Source organism: Passer domesticus, unplaced genomic scaffold (assembly GCF_036417665.1).
Source record: "Passer domesticus isolate bPasDom1 unplaced genomic scaffold, bPasDom1.hap1 HAP1_SCAFFOLD_234, whole genome shotgun sequence".
Lineage (NCBI taxonomy): Eukaryota > Metazoa > Chordata > Aves > Passeriformes > Passeridae > Passer > Passer domesticus.
Genome location: NW_026990013.1, coordinates 22,997 through 43,485, shown reverse-complemented (window position 1 = coordinate 43,485; position 20,489 = coordinate 22,997). Strand labels below are relative to the sequence as shown.

At 61.5% G+C, this 20,489-nt stretch overlaps 1 protein-coding gene across 1 annotated transcript in view; it reads right to left on the bottom strand.

The window, feature by feature from the left end:
* The window catches only part of LOC135292214 (zinc finger protein neuro-d4-like), a gene marked incomplete at its 3' end in the record, with an annotated part of 33,262 nt that overhangs the window by 6,203 nt on the left and 6,570 nt on the right, over positions 1 to 20,489 (bottom strand). The window contains exons 2-7 of the mRNA XM_064406436.1: positions 17,401 to 17,561; positions 16,508 to 16,600; positions 15,382 to 15,500; positions 12,485 to 12,574; positions 10,755 to 10,827; positions 5,498 to 5,623 (exon numbers count right to left, since the gene is read on the bottom strand). Coding sequence (XP_064262506.1) covers positions 5,498 to 5,623; positions 10,755 to 10,827; positions 12,485 to 12,574; positions 15,382 to 15,500; positions 16,508 to 16,600; positions 17,401 to 17,561 — 662 coding nt within the window. The remainder of the gene's footprint in view (positions 1 to 5,497; positions 5,624 to 10,754; positions 10,828 to 12,484; positions 12,575 to 15,381; positions 15,501 to 16,507; positions 16,601 to 17,400; positions 17,562 to 20,489) is intronic.

The window sequence follows — 20,489 nt, the reverse complement described above, 5'->3', positions numbered from 1 at the left end:
AAATCAGCTCAGAGACCCCCAAAATGGCACCAAAGTCCCCCAAAACCAGCACAGAGACCCCCAAAAAGGGACCAAAACCACCCCAAACCCCCCCCAAAATCCCCCAACCCTGCCCAGACCCCCCCAAAACCCCCCCAAACACCCCAAAACCAGCCCAGATCTCCCCAAAACCAGCACAGACCCCCCAAAATCTCCCAAAACCCAGACCAGCCCCCCACAACCCCCCCAAATCCCCCCCAAACCCCCCCAAAACCCCCCCAAATCGCCACCAAACCCCCCCAAACCCATCCCGGACCCCCCCAAAACCCCCCAAACTCAGCCCAGACGCCCCCAACTCCCCCAAACCCAGATCAGACCCCCCCAAAACCCCCCCAAACCCCCCCAAACTGCTCCCAACCCCCCCAGACCCCCCCAAACCCAGCCCAGACCCCCCCAAACCGCTCCCAGACGCCCCCAAACCCAGCCCAGATCAGACCAAAGCCCCCCAAAACTCCCCAAAACCAGCACAGACCCCCCAAAGCTCCCCCAAACCCACCCCCAGACCCCCCCAAACCCAGCTCAGACCCCCTCAAAACCCCCCCAAACCCCCCAAAACCACCCCAAACCGCTCCCAAACCTTTCCAACCCCCCCCAAACCCAGCTCAGACCCCCTCAAAACCCCCCAAAACACCCCCAGACCCAGCCCAGACCCACCTAAAGCCCCCCAAACCCCCATAAAACCCCCCCAAACCCCCCCAAACCCAGCCCAGACCCCCCCAAAACCACTTCCAAATCCCCCCAAACCCAGCCCAGACCCACCTAAAGCCCCCCAAACCCCCCCCCCAAATCGCCACCAAACCCAGCCCAGACACCCTAAACCGCCCCAAAACTCCCCCAAACCCAGAACAGACCCCCCCAACTCGCCCCAAATCCCCTCCAACACCCCTAACCGCCCCCCCAAACCCAACCCAGACGTCCCCAAACCCCCCCAAACCGCTCCCAAACCCCCCCAAACCCAGCCCAGACCCCCTAAACCCCCCCAAAACGCCCAAAACCCACCCCCAAACCCACCTAAACCCCCCCAAAACGCCCCCAAATGGCCACCAACCCCCGCCAAACCCATCCCGGACCCCCCCAAAAACCCCCAAACTCAGCCCAGACGCCCCCAACTCCCCCAAACCCCCCCAAACCCAGCTCAGACCCCCCCCAAAACCCCCCCAAAACACCCCCAGACCCAGCCCAGACCCACCTAAAGCCCCCCAAAACGCCCATAAAAACCCCCCCAAACCCCCCAAACCCAGCTCAGACCCCCCCAAAACGCCCATAAAACCCCCCCAAACCCCCCAAACCCAGCTCAGACCCCCTCAAACCCCGCCAAACTGCTCCCAACCCCCCCCAGACCCCCCCAAACCCAGCCCAGACCTCCCCAAAACCCCCCCAAAACCCCCCCAAACTGCTCCCAACCCCCCCCAGACCCCCCCAAACCCAGCCCAGATCAGACCAAAGCCCCCAAAACTCCCCAAAAACCAGCACAGGCCCCCCAAAGCTCCCCCAAACCCACCCCCAGACCCCCCCAAACCCATCTCAGACCCCCTCAAAACCCCCCAAAACACCCCCAAACCCAGCCCAGACCCACCTAAAGCCCCCCAAAGCCCCCCCAAATCGCCACCAAACCCAGCCCAGACACCCTAAACCGCCCCAAAACCCCCCCAAACCCAGCACAGACCCCCCCAACTCCCCCCAAACCGCTCCAAAACCCCCCAAACACAGCTTAGCCCCCCCCAAATCCCCCCAAACCGGTCCCAAACTGCTCCAAAGCCCCCCCAAACCCAGCCCAGACCCCCCCAAACCCCCCAAAACCACTTCCAAACCCCCCCAAACCCAGCCCAGCCCCCCTCAACCCCCCCAAATCCCCCCAAACCCCCCCCAAACGCCCCCAAATGGCCACCAACCCCCGCCAAACCCATCCCGGACCCCCCCAAAAACCCCCAAACTCAGCCCAGACGCCCCCAACTCCCCCAAACCCCCCCAAACCCAGCTCAGACCCCCCAAAACCCCCCCAAAACACCCCCAAACCCAGCCCAGACCCACCTAAAGCCCCCCAAACCCCCATAAAACCCCCCCAAACCCCCCAAACCCAGCCCAGACCCCCCCAAAACCCCCCCAAACTGCTCCCAAACCCCCCCAAACCCCCATAAAACCCCCCAAACCCCCCCAAACTCAGCTCAGACCCCCCAAACCCCCCGAAACCCCCCAAATTGCCCCCAAACCCAGCCAAGACCCCCCCCAAAACCCCCCAAACCCAGCTCAGACCCCCTCAAAACCCCCCAAAACCCAGCCCAGACCCCCCCAACTCCCCCTCAAACCCCCCAAAACCCCCACAAACCGCTCCCAAACCTTTCCAACCCCCCCCAAACCCAGCTCAGACCCCCTCAAAACCCCCCAAAACACCCCCAGACCCAGCCCAGACCCACCTAAAGCCCCCCAAACCCCCCCAAAACCCCCCAAACCCAGCTCAGACCCCCCCAAAACCCCCCCAAACTGCTCCCAAACCCCCATAAAACCCCCCCAAACCCAGCCAAGACCCCCCCAAAACCCCCCAAACCCAGCCCAGACCCACCTAAAGCCCCCCAAACCCCCATAAAACCCCCCCAAACCCCCCCAAACTCAGCTCAGAGCCCCCAAACCCCCCCAAACCCCTCAAATTGCCCCCAAACCCAGCCAAGACCCCCCCAAATCCCCCCAAACCCAGCCCAGACCCCCTAAAGCCGCCCAAACCCCCCCCAAACCCAGCCAAGACCCCCCCAAATCCCCCCAAACCCAGCCCAGACCCCCCAAAGCCGCCCAAAACCCCCCCAAACCCAGCCAAGACCTCCCCAAACCCCCCAAAACCACTTCCAAATCCCCCCAAACCCAGCCCACACCCACCTAAAGCCCCCCAAAACCCCCCCCAAATCGCCACCAAACCCAGCCCAGACACCCTAAACCGCCCCAAAACCCCCCAAACCCAGCACAGACCCCCCCCAACTCCCCCCAAATCCCCTCCAACACCCCTAACCGCCCCCCCAAACCCAGCCCAGACCCCCTAAACCCCCCCAAAACCCACCCCCAAACCCACCTAAAGCCCCCCAAAACGCCCCCAAATGGCCACCAACCCCCGCCAAACCCATCCCGGACCCCCCCAAAAACCCCCAAACTCAGCCCAGACGCCCCCAACTCCCCCAAACCCCCCCAAACCCAGCTCAGACCACCCCAAAACCCCCCCAAAACCCCCCCCAAACCCAGCCCAGACCCACCTAAAGCCCCCCAAACCCCCATAAAACCCCCCCAAACCCCCCCAAACCCAGCTCAGACCCCCCCCAAAACCCCCATAAAACCCCCCCAAACCCCCCCAAACCCAGCTCAGACCCCCCCCAAAACCCCCATAAAACCCCCCCAAACCCCCCAAACCCAGCTCAGACCCCCTCAAACCCCCCCAAACTGCTCCCAACCCCCCCCAGACTCCCCCAAACCCAGCCCAGATCAGACCAAAGCCCCCCAAAACTCCCCAAAACCAGCACAGACCCCCCAAAGCTCCCCCAAACCCACCCCCAGACCCCCCCAAACCCAGCTCAGACCCCCTCAAAACCCCCCAAAACACCCCCAGACCCAGCCCAGACCCACCTAAAGCCCCCCAAAACCCCCATAAAACCCCCCCAAACCCCCCAAACCCAGATCAGACCCCCCAAAAACCCCCCCAAAACACCCCCAACCCCAGCCCAGACCCACCTAAAGCCCCCCAAACCCCCCCCAAATCGCCACCAAACCCAGCCCAGACACCCTAAACCGTCCCAAAACCCCCCCAAACCCAGCACAGACCCCCCCAACTCCCCCCAAACCGTCCCAAAACCCCCCAAACACAGCTTAGCCCCCCCCAAATCCCCCCAAACCGGTCCCAAACTGCTCCAAAGCCCCCCCAAACCCAGCCCAGACCCCCCCAAACCCCCCAAAACCACTTCCAAACCCCCCCAAACCCAGCCCAGCCCCCCTCAACCCCCCCAAATCCCCCCCAAACCCCCCCCAAACGCCCCCAAATGGCCACCAAACCCCCCCAAACCCATCCCGGACCTCTCCAAAACCCCCCAAACTCAGCCCAGACGCCCCCAACTCCCCCAAACCCCCCCAAACCCAGCTCAGACCCCCTCAAAACCCCCCAAAACACCCCCAGACCCAGCCCAGACCCACCTAAAGCCCCCCAAACCCCCCCAAAACCCCCCCCAAATTGCCACCAAACCCCCCCAAACCCATCCCGGACTGCCCCAAAACCAGCACAGACCCCCCAAAGCCCCCCAAACCACACCCAGACCCCCCCAAAGCCCCCCCAAAACACCCCCAGACCCAGCCCAGACCCCCCCAAATCCCCCCAAACCCAGCCCAGACCCACCTAAAGCCCCCCAAACCCCCCCCCAAATCGCACCAAACCCAGCCCAGACACCCTAAACCGCCCCCAAACCCCCCAAACCCAGCACAGACCCCCCCAACTCCCCCCAAATCCCCTGCAACACCCCTAACCGCCCCCCCAAACCCAGCCCAGACCCCCTAAACCCCCCCAAACCCCACCCCCAAACCCACCTAAAGCCCCTCAAAATGCCCCCAAACTCAGCCCAGATGCCCCCAACTCCCCCAAACCCAGCTCAGACCCCCCCAAAACCCGCCCAAAACACCCCCAGACCCAGCCCAGACCCACCTAAAGCCCCCCAAACCCAAATAAAACCCCCCCAAACCCCCCCAAACCCAGCTCAGACCCCCCCAAAACCCCCCCAAACTGCTCCCAACCCACCCCAGACCCACCCAAACCCAGCTCAGACCCCCCCAACTCCCCCCTAAACCCCCCAAAACCCCCACAAACTGCTCCCAAACCTTTCCAACCCCCCCGAAACCCAGCTCAGACCCCCTCAAAACCCCCCAAAACACCCCCAGACCCAGCCCAGACCCACCTAAAGCCCCCCAAACCCCCCCAAAACCCCCCCAAATGGCCACCAAACCCCCCCCAAACCCATCCCGGACTGCCCCAAAACCAGCACAGACCCCCCCAACTCCCCCCTAAACCCCCCAAAACCGCCCCAAACCGCTCCCAAACCTTTCCAACCCCCCCAAACCCAGCTCAGACCCCCTCAAAACCCCCCAAAACACCCCCAAACCCAGCCCAGACCCACCTAAAGCCCCCCCAAACCCCCCCCAAAACCCCCCCAAATGGCCACCAAACCCAGCCCAGACCCCCCCAAAACCCCCCAAACCCAGCCCAGACCCCCCCAAAACCCCCCAAACCCAGCTCAGACCCCCCCAAAACCCCCCCAAACTGCTCCCAAACCCCCCCAAACCCCCCCAAACCCAGCTCAGACCCCCCCCCAAACCCCCCCAAATGTCCCCAAAACGCTCCCAACCCCTCAAACCCCCCCAAAACCCCCCCCAAACCCCCCCCGAACCCCACGGCAGCCCCCTCCCCACGCCCCCCCGGGGGTCCCAGCCCCCCCCTCACGCTTGTGGTGGTTCCTGCGGGGGGGCCCCGCGCCCCCCCCCGGCTCCTCGCCCTCCTCCTCGGCCAGGTGGGTGTGGGTGTAGTGGTAGCTGAGCCCCGGGCGGTTCTTGTAGCGCTTCCCGCAGACTGCGGACACAGGGCAGTGGTCACTCAGTGTCCGAGCGGTCACTCAGTGGTCACTCAGTGTCCGAGCGGTCACTCAGTGGTCACTCAGGGGTCACTCAGGGCACTCAGGCCAGTGTGGGGGCAGTGGTAGCTGAGCCCCGGGCGGTTCTTGTAGCGCTTCCCGCAGACTGCGGAGACCACACAGCGGTCACTCAGTGGTCACTCAGTGGTCACTCAGAGCCCCAGCGGTCACTCAGTGGTCACTCAGAGCCCCAGCGGTCACTCAGTGGTCACTCAGGGGTCACTCAGGGCACTCAGGCCAGTGTGGGGGCAGTGGTAGCTGAGCCCCGGGCGGTTCTTGTAGCGCTGCCCGCAGACTGCGGAGACCACACAGCGGTCACTCAGTGTCCGAGCGGTCACTCAGTGTCCGAGCGGTCACTCAGTGGTCACTCAGTGTCCGAGCGGTCACTCAGTGGTCACTCAGGGCCGAGCGGTCACTCAGGCCCAGCGGTCACTCAGCGGTCACTCAGACCCAGCGGTCACTCAGTGGTCACTGAGAACCCCAGCGGTCACTCAGTGGTCACTCAGTGGTCACTCAGGGCACTCAGGCCAGTGTGGGGGCAGTGGTAGCTGAGCCCCGGGCGGTTCTTGTAGCGCTGCCCGCAGACTGCAGAGACCACACAGCGGTCACTCAGTGGTCACTCAGTGTCCGAGTGGTCACTCAGTGGTAACTCAGTGTCCGAGCGGTCACTCAGTGGTCACTCAGAGCCCCAGCGGTCACTCAGTGTCCGAGCGGTCACTCAGTGGTAACTCAGTGTCCGAGCGGTCACTCAGTGGTCACTCAGAGCCCCAGCGGTCACTCAGTGTCCGAGCGGTCACTCAGTGGTAACTCAGTGTCCGAGCGGTCACTCAGTGGTCACTCAGTGGTCACTCAGGGCACTCAGGCCAGTGTGGGGGCAGTGGTAGCTGAGCCCCGGGCGGTTCTTGTAGCGCTGCCCGCAGACTGCAGAGACCACACAGCGGTCACTCAGTGGTCACTCAGTGTCCGAGCGGTCACTCAGTGGTCACTCAGAGCCCCAGCAGTCACTCAGCGGTCACTCAGGGCCGAGCGGTCACTCAGTGGTCACTCAGTGTCCAAGCGGTCACTCAGTGGTCACTCAGAGCCCGAGTGGTCACCTAGGCCCAGAATCCGAGTGGTCACTCGGGGCTGAGTGGTCACTTGGGGAGAGCGGTCACTCAGTGGTCACTTGGGGAGAGCGGTCACTCAGTGGTCACTTGGGGGAGAGCGGTCACTCAGTGGTCACTCAGAGCCAAGCGGTCACTGGGGCCCAGAATCTGAGCGGTCACTCGGGGCCAAGTGGGCACTCAGGGTCTGAGAGGTCACTCAGGGTGAGCGGTCACTCAGGGGCAGAGTGGTCACTTGGAGTCTGAGTGGTCACTCATGGTCATTGGTCACTCAGGGCCAGCGGTCACTCAGGGTGAGTGGTCACTCAAAGACTGAGCGGTTACTCGGTATCGGAGGGGTCACTGCAGCTCAGCGGTCACTCAGTGTCCGAGCGGTCACTCAGTGGTCACTCAGTGTCCGAGCGGTCACTCAGTGGTCACTCAGTGGTCACTCAGGGCACTCAGGCCAGTGTGGGGGCAGTGGTAGCTGAGCCCCGGGCGGTTCTTGTAGCGCTGCCCGCAGACTGCGGACACAGGGCAGCGGTCACTCAGTGTCCGAGCGGTCACTCAGTGGTCACTCAGAGCCCGAGTGGTCACCTGGGCCCAGAATCCGAGTGGTCACTCGGGGCTGAGTGGTCACTTGGGGAGAGCGGTCACTCAGTGGTCACTCAGAGCCAAGCGGTCACTGGGGCCCAGAATCTGAGCGGTCACTCGGGGCCAAGTGGGCACTCAGGGTCTGAGAGGTCACTCAGGGTGAGCGGTCACTCAGGGGCAGAGTGGTCACTTGGAGTCTGAGTGGTCACTCATGGTCATTGGTCACTCAGGGCCAGCGGTCACTCAGGGTGAGTGGTCACTCAAAGACTGAGCGGTTACTCGGTATCGGAGGGGTCACTGCAGCTCAGCGGTCACTCAGTGTCCGAGCGGTCACTCAGTGGTCACTCAGTGTCCGAGCGGTCACTCAGTGGTCACTCAGTGGTCACTCAGGGCACTCAGGCCAGTGTGGGGGCAGTGGTAGCTGAGCCCCGGGCGGTTCTTGTAGCGCTGCCCGCAGACTGCGGACACAGGGCAGCGGTCACTCAGTGTCCGAGCGGTCACTCAGTGGTCACTCAGAGCCCGAGTGGTCACCTGGGCCCAGAATCCGAGTGGTCACTCGGGGCTGAGTGGTCACTTGGGGAGAGCGGTCACTCAGTGGTCACTCAGAGCCAAGCGGTCACTGGGGCCCAGAATCTGAGCGGTCACTCGGGGCCAAGTGGGCACTCAGAGTCTGAGAGGTCACTCAGAGTGAGTGGTCACTCAGGGGCAGAGTGGTCACTTGGAGTCTGAGTGGTCACTCATGGTCATTGGTCACTCAGGGCCAGCGGTCACTCAGGGTGAGCGGTCATTCAAAGACTGAGTGGTCACTCGGTATCTGAGGGGTCACTGCAGCTCAGCGGTCACTCAGAGTGAGCGGTCACTCAGGCCCAGTGGTCACTCAGAGTCTGAGCAGTCACTTGAGGCTGAGTGGTCACTTGGTGTCTGAGCGGTCACTCAGGGTGAACGGTCACTCAGAGCCAGTGGTCACTCAGGCCCAGTGGTCACTCAGTGGCCGAGTGGTCAGCCGGGCCCAGAATCTGAGCGGTCACTCGGGGCTGAGTGGTCACTCAGAGCCTGAGAGGTCACTCGGATTGAGAGGTCACTCAGGGTCTGAGTGGTCACTCAGGGCCAGCGGTCACTCAGGGTCAGTGGTCATTCAAAGACTGAGTGGTCACTCGGTATCTGAGTGGTCAGTGCAGCTCAGCGGTCACTCGGGGTCTGAGCGGTCACTCCGGGTGAGCGGTCAATCTGCGGCCAAGTGGTCACTCAGAGTCTGAGAGGTCACTCGCATTGAGAGGTCACTCGGGGGCAGCGGTCACTCGGTATCTGAGTGGTCACTCAGGGGCAGTGGTCACTCAGGGGCAGTGGTCACTCAGGGGCAGTGGTCACTCCAGGCTAAGCAGTCACTCAGTGTCTGAGCGGTCACTGTGGCTCAGTGGTCACTTAGGGCCAGTGGTCACTCAGGGCAGTGGTCACTCAGTGTCCGAGCGGTCACTCAGTGTCTGAGCGGTCACTCAGGGCAGTGGTCACTCAGTGTCCGAGTGGTCACTCAGTGTCTGAGCGGTCACTCAGTGTCCGAGTGGTCACTCAGTGTCCGAGCGGTCACTCGGTGTCCGAGCGGTCACTCAGTGAGGTACAAGGACCCCAACCCCCTAAATGGGATCAGAGACCCCAAACCCCCCAGAACCCCCCAAAACCAGACCCCGAACCTCTCAAATCCCCCCAAACTGCCCCAAAACTCCCAAATCCCCCCAAAATCCCCCAAAATCCCCTCAGAACCCCCCCAAATCCCCCAAAACCAGACCCCAAAACCCGCTAAATCCACCCCAAAAACAGACCCCAAATCCCCCCAAACCCCCCCAAAACCCCCCCAAAATGCCCCAAAACCCCCCAAAACCCGAACCCAAATCCCCCAAAACCAGACCCCAAAACCCGCTAAATCCATCCCAAAAACAGACCCCAAATCCCCCCAAACCACCCAAAATGCCCCAAAATGCCCCAAACCGCCCAAAACCCGAACCCAAACCCCCCAAAACCTCCCCAAAATGCCCCAAAACCTCCCAAACCAGACCCCAAACTCCCCAAAATCCCCTCAGAACCCCCAAATCCCCCAAATCCCCTAAACCACACCCCAAAACCTCCCAAAGTCCCCTCAGAACCCCCCAAATCCCCCCAAAACCAGACCCCCAAACCCCTCAGAACCCCCCAAAATTCCCCCAAAATTCCCTCAGAACCCCCAAAACCAGACCCCAAATCCCCCCAAAATCCCCCAAATCCCCCCAAAATCCCCTCAGAGCCCCCCAAATCCCCCAAAAACCAGACCCCAAATCCCCCCAAATCCCCCAAAACCCCCCAAAATCCCCCAAACCCCCCAGAACCTGACCCAAAATCCCCCCAAAATCCCCTCACAACCCCCCAAAACCCCCAAAACCTGACCCCAAAACCCCCCAAAATCCCCTCAGAACCCCCCAAATCCCCCCAAAACCAGACCCCAAACCCCTCAAATCCCCCCAAAACGCCCCAAAATCCCCCAAATCCCCCAAAATCCCCCAAACCCCCCAAAACCTGACCCAAAATCCCCCCAAAATCCCCTCAGAACCCCCCAAATCCCCCAAAACCAGACCCCCAAACCCCCAACCCCCCCCAAATCCCCCAAAATCCCCCCCAAATCCCCCAAAAACCAGACCCCAAATCCCCCCAAAATCCCCCCAAAATCCCCCAAACCCCCCAAAACCCGACCCCAAATCCCCTCAGAACCCCCCCAAAATGCCCCCAAAATTCCCTCAGAACCCCCTAAACCAGATCCCAAATCCCCCAAAAACCAGACCCCAAATCCCCCCAAAATCCCCTCAGAACCCCCCAAAACCCCCAAAACCTGACCCCAAAACCCCCCTAAACCAGACCCCGAATCCTCCCAAACCCCGTCAAAATCCCCCAAAACCACACCCCAAACCCCCCAAAATCCCCTCAGAACCCCCCAAACCCCCCAAAACCAGACCCCCAAACCCCTCAAATCCCCCCAAATCCCCCCAAATCCCCCCCAAATCCCCCAAAAACCAGACCCCAAATCCCCCCAAAATCCCCCCAAAATCCCCCAAAACCAGACCCCAAAACCCCCCAAAATCCCCTCAGAACCCCCCAAATCCCCCCAAAACCAGACCCCAAACCCCTCAAATCCCCCCAAATCCCCCAAAATCCCCCAAACCCCCCAAAACCAGACCCCAAATCCCCCCAAAATCCCCCAAACCCCCCAAATCCCCCAAAACCTGACCCAAAATCCCCCCAAAATCCCCTCAGAACCCCCCAAATCCAGACCCCAAATCCCCCCTAAACCAGACCCCAAATCCCTCAAATCCCCCCAAAATGCCCCAAATCCCCCCAAAACGCCCCAATCCCCCCTTTTCGCGGTGCTCACTGTCGCACACGTAGGGTTTGTCCCTCTCCTCCAGCACGGCGTCCACGCGCCGCTTCATCACCAGCCCCAGCGCCTGCGCACGGACAGACACACGGACATGGACACACGGACACGCGGACATGGACACGGGGCATGGACACACGGACACACGGACACGGGGCATGGACACACCATGGACACACGGACACGGGGCATGGACACACGGACACATGGACACGGGGCATGGACACACGGACACACCATGGACACACCATGGACACACGGACACGGGGCATGGACACACGGACACATGGACACACGGACACACAGATGGACACACGGACACACGGACACACCATGGACACACCATGGACACACGGACATGGACACACCAATGGACACATGGACACACCGATGGACACACGGACACACGGACACAGATGGACACACAGACACACCCATGGACACACGGACACGGGACATGGACACAGGGACACACGGACACAGGACATGGACACACCGACACAGATGGACACACGGACACACACAGGCACGCGGACATGGATGGACACACGGACACGGGACATGGACACACAGACACACGGACACATGGATGGACACACGGATGGACACACGGACACAGATGGACACACGGACATGGCACACGGACACACGGACACACAGACAGATGGACACACGGACACGCAGACACACGGACGGCCGTCCATCTGTCCGGCTGTCCGGCTGTCCGCCCGGCTGTCCCACTGCCCACCCGTCCGTCTGTCCGTCCCACTCCCCCTCTGCCCGCCTGTCCTGCTGTCCCTCCGTCCCTCTGTCTGTGTGTGTGTCCGTGTGTCCATCCATGTGCCTGCGTGTCCCTGTGTCCGCCCGTCTGTCCGTGTGTCTGTCCCTCTGTCTGTGTGTCCGTGTGTCCGTCCCTCTGTCCGTCCGTGTGTCCGTGTGTCCAAAATGCCCCAAAACCCCCCGAAACCAGACCCCAAATCCCCCCAAACTCCCCCCAAAACCCGTGTCCCTCTGTCCGTGTGTCCGTGTGTCTGTCCAAAATGCCCCAAAACCCCCCGAAACCAGATCCCAAAACCCGTGTCCACGTGTCCGTCCGTGTGTCCGTGTGTCCATCCAGGTGTCCGTGTGTCCAAAATGCCCCAAATCCCCCCAAAACCCCCCAAAACCTGTGTCCGTGTGTCTGCGTGTCCGTGTGTCCGTCCCTCTGTCCGTCTGTGTGTCCGTGTGTCCAAAATGCCCCAAAATCCCCCGAAACCAGACCCCAAATCCCCCTGAAACCCCCCAAAACCCGTGTCCCTCTGTCCGTCGGTCCGTGTGTCCGTCCCTCTGTCCGTTGGTCCGTCGGTCCGTGTGTCCGTCCGTGTGTCCGTGTGTCTGCCCAAAATGCCCCAAAACCCCCCCAAAACCCGTGTCCGCGTGTCCATCCGTGTGTCCGCGTGTCCATCCGTGTCCGCATGTCCGTCCGTGTGTCCGTGTGTCCCTGTGTCCGCGTGTCCATCTGTCCGTGTGTCCGTGTGTCCATCCAGGTGTCCGTGTGTCCAAAATGCCCCAAAACCCCCCGAAACCAGACCCCAAACCCCCCTAAAACCTCCCCCAAAATGCCCCGAAACCAGACCCCAAACCCCCCCAAAACCCCGTGTCCCTCTGTCCGTCCGTCGGTCGGTGTGTCGGTGTGTCGGTGTGTCCGTCCGTCCGTCCGTCCGTGTGTCTGTCCGTGGGTGCCGCACCTTGCCCTTGGCGCGGTGGCGGCGCCGGCGCTGCTCCTCGTCCGGCTCCTCGGGCTCGGGCTCGTGCGGGAACTCGGGGGGCGGCGGCTTCTGGGACGGGGGGACAACAGGGATTGGGGGGGGAAAAACCGGGATTTGGGGGAAAACCGGGATTTGGGGGGGAAAAATCGGGATTGGGGGGGAATCGGGATTGGGGGGAAATCGGGATTTTGGGGGGAAAAATCGGGATTGGGGGGGAAATCGGGATTTTGGGGGGAAAAATCGGGATTGGGGGGGAAATCGGGATTTTGGGGGGAAAAATCGGGATTGGGGGGGAAATCGGGATTTTGGGGGGAAAAATCGGGATTGGGGGGGAAAATCGGGATTTTGGGAATTTGGGATTGGGGGGAAAAAATCGGGATTGGGGGGAAAACGGGATTGAGGGGAAAACGGGATTGGGGAGGAATCGGGACTGGGGGGAAATCGGGATTTTGGGAAAAATCGGCATTTTGGGAATCGGGATTGGGAATCGGGACTGGGGGGAAATCGGGATTTTGGGAAAAATCGGCATTTTGGGAATCGGGATTGGGAATCGGGACTGGGGGGAAATCGGGATTTTGGGGGGAAAAATCGGGATTGGGGGGGAAATCGGGATTTTGGGAAAAATCAGGATTGGGAATCGGGATTGGGAATCGGGACTGAGGGGAAATCGGGATTGGGGGAATTTGGGATTGGGGGGGGAATTGGGATTTGGGGGAGAAATCGGGATTGGGGGGAAAAATAGGGATTTTGGGAATCGGGATTGGGAATCGGGATTGGGGGGGATTCGGGATTGGGAATTTGGGATTGGGGGGAGAAATCAGGATTGGGGGGGATTCGGGATTGGGGGGAAATCGGGATTTGGGGAAAATGGGGATTTTGGGGAATAAATCGGGATTTTGGGGAGAAATCGGGATGGGGGGAATCGGGATTGGGGGAAAATAGGGATTGGGAATTTGGGATTGGGGGGGGAAACGGGATTGGGGGGAAAATAGGGATTGGGGGGAAATTGGGATTGGGGGGAAAAATAGGGATGGGGGGGAATTGGGATTGGGGGGAAAAACGGGATTGGGGGGAAAAATAGGGATTGGGAATTTGGGATTGGGGGGGGGAAACGGGATTGGGGGAAAATCGGGATTGGGGGAAAAAACGGGATTTGGGGGATTTATTGGGATTGGGGGGGAAAAACGGGATTGGGGGGCAATCGGGACTGGGGGGAAAATCGGGATTTTGGGAAAAACCGGCATTTTGGGAATCTGGATTGGGAATCGGGATTGAGGGGAAATCGGGATTTTGGGGGGAAAAATCGGGATTGGGGGATTTGGGATTGGGGGGGGAATTGGGATTGGGGAGGAAAATCGGGATTGGGAATCGGGATTGAGGGGAAATCGGGATTGGGGGGGGAATCGGGATTTTGGGAATTTGGGATTGGGAATTTGGGATTGGGGGGAAATCGGGATTGGGGGGAATTCATCAGGATTTGGGGGAAATCGGGATTGGGGGAAAAAATCGGGATTGGGGGGGGAATTTGAGATTGGGGAGAATCGGGATTGGGGGGAAATCGGGATTGGGGAGAATTCATCGGGATTTGGGGGGATTCGGGATTGGGGGGAATCGAGATTTTGGGGAAATCGGGATGGGGGAATCGGGATTGGGGGGGATTCATTGGGATTTGGGGGAATTAATTGGGATTTGGGAGGAATTTATTGGGATTGGGGGGATTCAGGATTGGGGGAGGAAATCGGGATTGGGGGAATTCATCAGGATTTGGGGAAATCAGGATTGGGAGAATTCGGGATTGGGGGGATTCGGGATTGAGGGGAAATTGAGATTGGGTGGGATCGGGATTGGGGGGGAAAATCGGGATTTTGGGGAATAAATCGGGATTGGGGGGGAAATCGGGATTGGGGAGAATTCATCGGGATTTGGGGGGATTCGGGATTGGGGGGGATTCATTGGGATTTGGGGGAATTAATTGGGATTTGGGGGAATTAATTGGGATTTGGGGGAATTAATTGGGATTTGGGGGATTCATAGGGATTGGGGGATTCGAGATTGGGGGAATTCATCAGGATTTTGGGTAAATCGGGATTGGGGGAGATTCATCAGGATTTGGGGGATTCAGGATTGGGGGAATTCATCGGGGTTGGGGGAAATCGGGATTGGAGGGAGAAAACGGGATTGGGGGAATCGGGATTGGGGGAATTCATTGGGATTTGGGGGAATTCGGGATTTAGGGGAATTGGGGATTTTGGGGAAATCGTGATTTGGGATTTTGAGGGGAAATCGGGATTTTGAGGGACTATTCAGTATTTTGGGGGAAATCTGGATTTTGGGGGGGGAAATTGGGATTTGGAGGGAAATCGGGATTTGGGGTGAATTGGGGATTTGGGGGGGAAATTGGGATTTGGGGGAATTCGAGATTTAGGGGGAATTGGGGAATTTGGGGAGAATTGGACAGGTGGACGGACAGACACACAGACAGACAGACACACCGACAGACGGACAGACGGACAGACAGACAGACGGACGGACAGACTGACCGTCCCCTCGGGCAGCGCCCCCTCCTCCTCGCGGCTCTCGGGGGGCTCCGCGCTCAGCACCGGCACGGACACACGGACAGACAGACACACGGACAGACGGTCAGACACACGGACAGACAGACGGACGGACAGACTGACCGGCCCCTCGGGCAGCGCCCCCTCCTCCTCGCGGCTCTCGGGGGGCTCCGCGCTCAGCAGCGGCACGGACACACGGACACACACACGGACACACGGACAGACAGACAGGCACACACACGGACAGACACACAGACAGACACACGGACACACGGACACACAAATACACAGACAGACAGACGGACAGACGGACAGACTGACCGGCCCCTCGGGCAGCGCCCCCTCCTCCTCGCGGCTCTCGGGGGGCTCCGCGCTCAGCAGCGCCTCCAGCACCGGGCCCTCGGGCAGCGCCCCCTCGCGGCGCAGCGGCGCCTCGCAGCCTGCGGGGACAGCGACACCGGACACGGCTCCGGACACTGCGGACACGGCTCCGGACACCGGACACGGCTACGGACACTGCGGACACGGCTCCGGACACTGCGGACACGGCTCCGGACACTGCTATGGACACTGCGGACACTGCTATGGACACTGCTATGGACACTGCTATGGACACCGGACACGGCTCCGGACACTGCGGACACTGCTATGGACACTGCTATGGACACTGCTATGGACACCGGACACGGCTCCGGACACTGCGGACACGGCTACGGACACTGCGGACACGGCTCCGGACACCGGACACGGCTCCGGACACTGCTATGGACACGGCTATGGACACCGGACACTGCTATGGACACTGCTATGGACACTGCTCCGGACACTGCGGACACGGCTCCGGACACTGCTCCGGACACACCAGACACTGCTATGGACACCGGACACGGCTATGGACACTGGACACGGCTATGGACACTGCTCCGGACACTGCGGACACGGCTATGGACACTGCTATGGACACCGGACACGGCTCCGGACACTGCTATGGACACCGGACACGGCTATGGACACTGGACAGGGCTATGGACACTGCTCCGGACACTGCGGACACGGCTATGGACACTGCTATGGACACTGCTATGGACACCGGACACGGCTCCGGACACTGCTATGGACACTGCTCCGGACCCACTGGCCACTGTCCGGCCACCCTCCGGCCACCCTCCAGCCCCTCTGGCCACCCTCCAGCCACTCCGGCCACCCTCCAGCCACTCCGGCCACCCTCCAGCTGTCCAGCCCCTCCGGCCACCCTCCGGCCACACTCCGGCCACCCTCCAGCCACTCCGGCCACCCTCCGGCCACTCCGGCCGCCCTCCAGCTGTCCAGCCCCTCCGGCCACCCTCCGGCCGCCCTCCAGCTGTCCAGCCCCTCCGGCCACCCTCCGGCCACCCTCCGGCCACCCTCCGGCCACCCTCCGGTCACGCTGCGGCCGCCGGTCACTCACAGGGCCGCAGCCGCGGCGCCTCCAGGATGTTCAGGCGCCGCTTCTTGCGCCAGCAGCGGGCGGGGTACGAGTAGATCTGACCCGGGGACAGCCCTGCGGACACGGCCGGACAGACAGTGACCACCCGGAGTGACCACAGCCCCCCCAGAGTGACCACAGCCCCCCAGAGTGACCACAGCACCCCCAGAGTGACCACAGCACCCCCGGAGTGACCACAGCACCCCCAGGCCAGCCCTGACCCCCCTGAGTGACCCTGAGCTGACCCCTCGGGGTACGAGTAGATCTGACCCGGGGACAGCCCTGCAGACACGGCCGGACGGACGGTGACCACCCAGAGTGACCACAGCATGGCCAGAGTGACCACAGCCCCCCCAGAGTGACCACAGCCCCCCAGAGTGACCACAGCACCCCCAGAGTGACCACAGCCCCCCAGAGTGACCACAGCACCCCCAGAGTGACCACAGCATGCCCAGAGTGACCACTGCACCCCCGGAGTGACCCTGACCCACTCAGACCAGCCCTGACCCCAAACTGACCCTGACCCTGAACTGACCCCGGAGTGACCCTGACCCCAAACTGACCCCAGAGTGACCCTGACCCCAGAGTGACCCTGACCCCAAACTGACCCTGACCCCAGAGTGACCCTGACCCCGAACTCACCCTGACCCCAAACTGACCCTGACCCCAGAGTGACCCTGACCCCAAACTGACCCCAACCCCCCGAACTGACCCAAACTGACCCCGACCCCCCAAACTAATCTGTCTTGGGTGTCCCGGGGGGTCCCGGGGGTCTCTCCCTAATCCCGGGGGTCCCAGGGGTCTCTCCCTATCTCGGGGGGTCCCGGGGGTCCCGGGGGGTCCCGGGGGTCTCTTCCCAGTCCCGGGGGTCTCACCGGGCCGGCGGTGGGCTCTCTCCATCCAGATGTAGGAGTTGCTCTGCGCCACGCCGGTCTGCGCGTCCAGGAAGGGCAGGCGGAGGCTGCGCTCGGCGCAGAGCCGGGCGTTGTAGCTGCGGCAGTGCTCCAGCGCCTCGCGGTAGAACTCCTCCCCCAGGCTGCACCAGGGGCACCCGCCTGAACCCCAAAATCCGCGACCCCCGCCCCAAAACACAGGGACCCCCGCCCAGCCCGGTCCCGAGCCCAGAGACCGCCGCCTGGTCCCGCTGTCCCGGGGGTCCCCAAGTGTGCCTGGGGTGTCCCGGGTACAGCTCCTCCCCCAGGCTGCACCAGGGGCACCCGCCTGAACCCCAAAATCCGCGACCCCCCGCCCCAAAATAGAGGGACACCCGCCCAGCCCGGTCCCGAGCCCAGAGACCCCCGCCTGGTCCCGCTGTCCCCGAGGGTCCCCGAGTGTCCCGGAGCATCCCTGCGGTGTCCCGGGTACAGCTCCTCCCCCAGGCTGCACCAGGGGCACCCGCCTGAACCCCAAAATCCGCCCCGGAGCCGCGACCCCAGCCCCAAAACACAGAGACCCCCTCCCAGCCCGGTCACGCTGTCCCCGAGGGTCCCAGAGGGTCCCAGAGCATCCCTGCGGTGCCCCGGGTACAGCTCCTGCCCCAGGCTTTGGGGGACCCGCCTGAAACCCAAAATCCACCCCGAAATCCGCGACCCCAGCCCCAAAACACAGGGACCCCCGCCCAGCCCGGTCCCGAGTTCAGGGACCCCCGCCCAGCCCGGCCCCGCTGTCCCCGAGGGTCCCCGAGTGTCCCCGCGGTGTCCCAGGTTCAGGTGCTCCCCCAGGCTGCACCAGGGGCACCCGCCTGAACCCCAAAATCCGCCCCAAAAACCACCCTAATCTGCCCCAAAATCCATCCCAAAATCTGCCTTAATCCGCCCCAAAAGCCACACAAAATCCCCCCAAAATCAGCCCAAATTCCACCCCAAAATCCACACAAATCCACCCAAAATCCACCCCAAAATCCAGCACAAAATCCACACCAAATCCACCCTAAAATCCACCCAAAATCCCCCCAAAATCCACCCAAAATCCTCCCCAAAATCCACCCGAAATCACCCCAAAATCCACCCAAAATCCACCCAAAATCCTCCCCAAAATCCTCTCCAAATCCACCCAAAATCCCCCAAAATCCTCTTGGGACACCCCAAAATTCCCCAAATCCCCCCGGGCCACCCCAAAATCCCCTTCCCAGGACCCCAATTCCCCCAAAATCCCCCAAAAATCCCCCAGGGGCGGGGCCAGAGTGAAGAGGGCGGGGCCAGAACCGGGACTGGGATCGGAACCGGGACTGGGACCAGGACTGGGATCAGAACCGGGACTGGGATTGGAACCGGGATTGGGATTGGGATTGAACTGGGACTGGGACCGGGACTGGGATCAGAACCGGGACTGGGATTGGGATTGAACCGGGACTGGGGCCAGGACTGGGATCAGAACCGGGACTGGGATCGGAACCGGGATTGGGATTGGGATTGGGATTGAACCGGGATCAGAACCGGGACTGGGATCAGAACCGGGACTGGGATCGGAACCGGGATTGGGATTGAAACGGGATTGGGATTGGGATTGAACCGGGACTGGGACTGGGACCAGGACTGGGATCAGAACTAGGATCAGAACCGGGACTGGGATCGGAACCAGGATTGGGATTGAACCGGGACTGGGACTGGGACCAGGACTGGGATCAGAACTGGGATCAGAACCGGGACTGGGATCAGAACCAGGATTGGGATTGAACCGGGACTGGGATCGGAACCGGGACTGGGACTGGGATTGGGACCAGGACTGGGATCAGAACTGGGATCAGAACCGGGACTGGGATCAGAACCAGGATTGGGATTGAACCGGGACTGGGATTGGGACCAGGACTGGGATCAGAACTGGGATCAGAACCGGGACTGGGATTGGGACCAGGATTGGGATTGAACCGGGACTGGGATTGGGACCAGGACTGGGATCAGAACTGGGATCAGAACCGGGACTGGGATGAGAACCAGGATTGGGATTGAACCGGGACTGGGACCGGGACTGGGATCGGAACTGGGATTGGGATTGAACCGGGACTGGGACTGGGACCAGGACTGGGATCAGAACTGGGATCAGAACCGGGACTGGGATCAGAACCAGGATTGGGATTGAACTGGGACTGGGATCGGAACCGGGACTGGGACTGGGATTGGGACCAGGACTGGGATCAGAACTGGGATCAGAACGGGGACTGGGATCGGAACTGGGATCAGAACGGGGACTGGGATCGGAACTGGGATTGGGATTGAACCGGGACTGGGACTGGGACCAGGACTGGGATCAGAACTGGGATCAGAACCGGGACTGGGATTGGAACTGGGATTGGGATTGAACCGGGACTGAGACTGGGACCAGGACTGGGATCAGAACTGGGACTGGGATTGGAACTGGGACCGGGACTGGGATTGGGACCAGGGCTGGGATCAGAACTGGGATCAGAACCGGGACTGGGATTGGAACTGGGATTGGGATTGGGATTGAACCGGGACTGGGACCAGGGCTGGGATCAGAACTGGGATCAGAACTGGGACTGGGATCGGAACTGGGATTGGGATTGAACCAGGACTGGGATTGGGACTGGGACTGGAACAGGGATTGGGATCGGAACTGGGATTGGGATTGAACCGGGACTGGGATTGGGGCCAAGATTAGGACAGAGACTGAGACTGGAACCGGGACTGGGGACTGGGATTGGGACCGAGACCAGGATCAGAGCCAGGACCGGACCTGGGATTGGGACTGGAAGTGGGACTGGGACCAGGATTGGGACTGGGATTGGAACCGGAACCGGGATTGGGACCGAGACTGGGATCAGAACTGGGACTGGACCCAGAACTGGGACTGGGACCAGGACTGGGACCGAGATTAGGACAGAGAATGAGACTGGGACCAGGACTGGGATCAGAACCGGGATTGGGACTGGGACTGAGATTAGGACAGAGACCGGGATCAGAACCGGCATTGGGACCGGGACTGGGACCAGGATTGGGACAGACTG